Source organism: Parus major, chromosome 25LG2 (assembly GCF_001522545.3).
Source record: "Parus major isolate Abel chromosome 25LG2, Parus_major1.1, whole genome shotgun sequence".
Taxonomy (NCBI): Eukaryota; Metazoa; Chordata; class Aves; order Passeriformes; family Paridae; genus Parus; species Parus major.
The window spans coordinates 341,424-346,016 of record NC_031794.1 but is presented as its reverse complement, the minus strand read 5'-3'; the positions used below and the strand labels follow the sequence as shown (position 1 = coordinate 346,016).

The following is a 4,593-nucleotide window of genomic DNA, read 5'->3' as shown; positions in this document are numbered from 1 at the left end:
ATTCCAGAGGGATCAGCTGAGGAGAGCCGGAATCCTTTCGGAGGGGTGAATTCCACGATTTCTCCACGTGCTTTAATTCTCCTGCTCTGGAACAGGAATTCCATGGAAGCGGGGGGAGCAAAAAATTCCAAAGGGCGATAAGGGAGACACGGAAAATTCCGTGTGGAGAATAAAATGAGCGATTTTGGGGCAGGATTTTGGGCTCCTCCTCATAGACAACGTCCATCCAACCTCGTTAGGATTAAATCCTGGGGGTGAAAAAAGAGGATTCCTCTGCCAAGGACGTGATCCCAAAAGGTTGAACAGGATCCACACGATCCTTGGGAGGACCTCCCCAAAATCCCGGTGCTCTGCACCCCTTTTTTTTTCCATTTTCGCTCCCTCTTCCCTCCCGAGGGAAGCTTTGCGCATGGAAATGCCCGCATTGAAACGAGGTAAAACCATCCCGGCGTTTGTGCCATGCCAGGAATTATTCTGATTTTATGAGGCACCTCCAGAGATCCCGCAGGGCTTTGGAGCTTATCGGGAATATTCCGGAGACATCAGAAAAATGAGATTTCAAAGAGGATCTCAAAACCCCTGCGAGTTTGTCACCCAGGGAAATCATTTCGTGGTAATGACATCCCAGAGGACCCGGGCTGCTGTGACCTCACAAAGAATAAATTATGGAAAGTGTTTCATCAAACTCCTCATTTCAAACTTCACAGTTGGCATAATTCATGAAGGGCTTCGTTTTTTATTCCAAAGATAACCCCGAGCTTTGCTCTTTAGATTTGCACCCCTGATTTTAGGAGCGCATAAATCCCATCAGGGTTATGGAGAAGAATCCCTGATTTTCCAGCTTTTAAACGAGGCACGGACACAATTCCCGGTGTCAGAGGTTTTGCTTCCATGAGGAAAATCATCTTGGCACTCCAAGATTCCCTGTGCGCTTTTTAGCCGAGATAAGCTAAAAAAACCTCATTAATTCTCGGTGCATTTTCACCTCTTAATGAAAACCAGGAGGGGAAAAGCAGGAAATTCCGAGATGAAAAGACCTGGCGGGTTCCCATCTGCATTTTTGGGGTTATTGCCCAACGCGGCTTTAGATAATCATAAACAGCGAGCAAAACAATTCCTGCGACTCCAGGAGCGATCCCTGCACCGGGCTCTGCTCCCGAGTAATTAAATCGCTTTGCACAAAGGGTGGCTCAGCCGCCCCCGGCCATCCAGGGGAGGATATAAAATCCCTCTCCACGCCGGGATTTTCTCACTGCCTCTCCCGACTCCTTCTCTCCGCCTCTCTGAGTAAGTTTGGATTCCCCGGCTCTAAAAACCTCGAGTTTCCTTCTGCTTTGGCGTGGATTTCTCCTTAAAATCGGGGATGAGCCCTGCCTAAATATCCGGGCTCTGAGGGGTTTAGGAGCGCTTTTCGTGCTGGGCAAAGGGTGCAAAAAGCAAAGCGGGGCTTTTCCGAGGCGTTTGGATTTATGGGAGAATGAGGGATTTCAGACTCTTAATTCTGGGGGGAAAAAATAAATTATATATATATATATATATATAAATATTTATCTATATATCAATATCTATCTATATATCTATATATCTATATATCTATATATATAGATATATTTGGGGAAGTTTTGAGAATGGATTTAATTTCGTGTTTGATTGTGTGGCAGGGTTTAGGGTGGGTTCGATGGCAAGGTTCGGGGGGAAAGAATTCATGGAAAAATGTGGAAAATCGTGCTTGGAAGTGAGCTCGGTGCAGCTGTGCCGCTGTCCGGATCAACCCATCTTTAGTTTAATTTGAGCCACATCGAGCTACACCAAGCCATGATTACAGACTATTAACGTAACTGTGCCAATAACTTTCATTTCTAACTCTTAAAACGGATATAAAATTTCAAAGCGCTTTTGTAGAGATTAAATACAGCATTTCTGTAGGTCAGTTCTGCAGGGAATTTGAAGGAAAATGCCCTGCATGGGTGGTTTCGGTTTTTTCCTTTTTTTTTTTTAATTATCAGAAGGATAAATTTAATTTACGAGCTTAAAAAAATATTCTGACGCTACACCAGGCTTTTATGTGGGGATTTAACCTGAAGAAATAAACATTATTGAATAAATTTCCCCTAGGTGAGACTGTCATTTTCTTATTTGGGTTGACTATATCGCTATATAAATATTTTAATATATATTATATTATATAAATATTTTAATTATATGTTTCTTCCATTAAACGAGCGCTTAACATTCCCACTTATTCTCAGCCTTTTGGGTTTTTTTTCCCCAGTGTTTTAGCAGAATATTTTCCTGCCTGAAAACAACAGGAATCTGCAAGGAAAATAACACAAAAATTAAGCAGGGTGCTAAGCTGATTATTCCACTCTGAAATACGTGGAAAATCCAGATTTTTGGGTTTTTTTCCCCCGCGTGGGAGGAACAGAGGAGCTGTGGGAACGAGTTCCAGCGCGTCCTTGGGAATTCCTCCAAAGGGCTGAGAGGATTTAGGGCGGCACGGGAGGAAAGGGGAGGAGCTCCGCTCCTCTTATTATAAATATAAAATATATAAATATATATGAGGAGGGAGGAGGAGCAAAAGGGGAAAGTTTAATGAGGGAATTCGGAATAAATCGGGGAAGTAAAAGCATCCAAATTATCCCTGAGGATCCCTATACGCCAAATATCAACAATAAAGAGGTCAATTATGTTTTTATCTAAATTATCCCGAGCGAGATCTTCAAACGAAACGCCAATAGCCAAGAGAGAAATTCCTGTAATTATCTCAATTACCTCTAATGAGGCCTTAGAACCAAATGTCAATAAACAAGAGATCAACCCTTGTTCTCCCCCGAATTATCTCTCAGAATATCAAGAGCGCAGCTCTTGTCTTTTTCCGAGTTATCTCAGCACGAAAAGTCAATAAAAAAGCGCCCGGCTCGTGCCTTTATCTCGATTATCGCTAACGACCCCCAAAATGTCAATAAAAGGCGTTTAAATCCTGTTTTTATCTTGATTATCGCTAACGACTCCCAAAATGTCAATAAACAGGCGTTTAAATCCTGTTTTTATCTTGATTATCGCTAACGACTCCCAAAATGTCAATAAAAGGCGTTTAAATCGTGCCTTTATCTCGGTTATCGCTAACCACCCCCTGGAGTTTAATGTCAATAAACAACGTTTAAATCGTGTTTTTATCTCGATTTTAGCTCCCCCTAGAGCTAAACGCCAATAATTAATAATTGTTTCAGTCCCGATTACCTCTGGAAATCAGTGAGACAAATGTCAATTATCGAGAGATGCGAGGAGTTGTGGATTTCGCTTTCGGAGCTCGGTTCTGTTTGGGTTTTTTGGTGCTTTTTTAACTCCGCGAATGCATTTCAGGCTGTCCCCCGGCGATGGCTTCCACCCAGCTGTCCTGTGCCACCCCCTGCGAGCCCAAGTGTCCCCAGCCTCTGGCCAGCAGCACCAACGAGCCCTGCGTGGTGACCTGTGGCGACTCGCGGGTCATCATCTACCCCCCGCCCGTGGTGGTCACCTTCCCGGGGCCCATCCTCACCACGTACCCGCAGCAAACCGTGGTGGGAGCCTCGGAGCCCTCGGAGGTGGCCCTGGGCGAGTCCCCGGCAGCTCTGCCCGCCGAGGTCACCGCCAGGCTGGAGGCGGCGGGGGACAAAGTGGCAGCGCCGGTGCTGGCCCGTCCCGAGCCGCGCTGCGCCCCCAAATATTCCTACACCTACTCCTCGCAATGGACACATCCCTGCAATTCCTACCGCTCCGGGAAGCGCTGGACGTACTGAGCCTGGCGGGGGAAATTCCAGATGTCATTCCAGATGTTATTCCAGCTGTCGTTTGGGGTTGGAGCTGCGGGGCTGCTCCGGCTCCTCCTGAGAGGAGCCCCCGGGAGAGGCAGGCTCGTGTCGCAATTCCTCGCGGGTTTTTTCCCCCTTAGTTTAGAGCTGTTCTCCCGCAGTTTTCCAGCGCAGACATCTGCTTCATCGTGCTTTGGCTTATCCCGGATTTTTTACTGGCGCTGAGCTTAGAGAGGCGACTTAAAACGCTCGGAATTGCACACGGCAAGGCTGCCAGAGAGGGAAATTCCCCGTTTGTACATCCAGCCTCGCCTGGATGAGGGCGATTTTCCAGAGCCTCGCTGAACGATGCTTTTTGTACCCTGTACAGTTTTGTTCCACGATTGTAGGAAAGCTTCTCTTTCCAAATAAATGTTCAGTACCAAAATACATTTTCTGTTTTCTTTTATCACTTAAAAAGGGAGGTTTGGGTGGGAAATTCTTCTCCCCGAGGGCGTTGGGCACTGACCTGCCATGAGTGGTTGGGGCGAATTCCCATCTCAGGAGGGTTAACGTGGCCAAAGAGCTGCACAGGGATCGGGGAGACCCCCAGGATGGATCCAGGATGGGCTGGAGCAGCTGGAGCAGCCTCAGGAGAAGGATTTGGGGGTGTCCCGGGCTAAGCCCCCAGTGGAGTCAGAAGGGGAGGGGATTCAGCCCCGCTCAGGTGAGACCCCACCTGCAGAGCTGCCCCAGCCCTGGATCCCGGCCCCGGGAGGAGCTGGAGCTGCTGGAGAGAGCCCAGAGGAGGCTCCAGGAGGAT

The 4,593-nt window shown here is 47.3% G+C and overlaps 1 protein-coding gene across 1 annotated transcript; it reads left to right on the top strand.

Annotated features, from left to right (window-relative positions):
- The first annotated feature begins 1,219 nt into the window (after window positions 1–1,219).
- LOC107214707 (feather keratin 4-like) lies at window positions 1,220–4,220 on the top strand. Its single transcript, XM_015650336.2, has 2 exons — window positions 1,220–1,287; window positions 3,364–4,220. The coding sequence occupies exon 2, from the start codon at window positions 3,378–3,380 to the stop codon at window positions 3,777–3,779; it is 402 nt and encodes a 133-aa protein (XP_015505822.1). The 5' UTR covers window positions 1,220–1,287; window positions 3,364–3,377; the 3' UTR covers window positions 3,780–4,220.
- The last annotated feature ends 373 nt before the right edge of the window (window positions 4,221–4,593 follow it).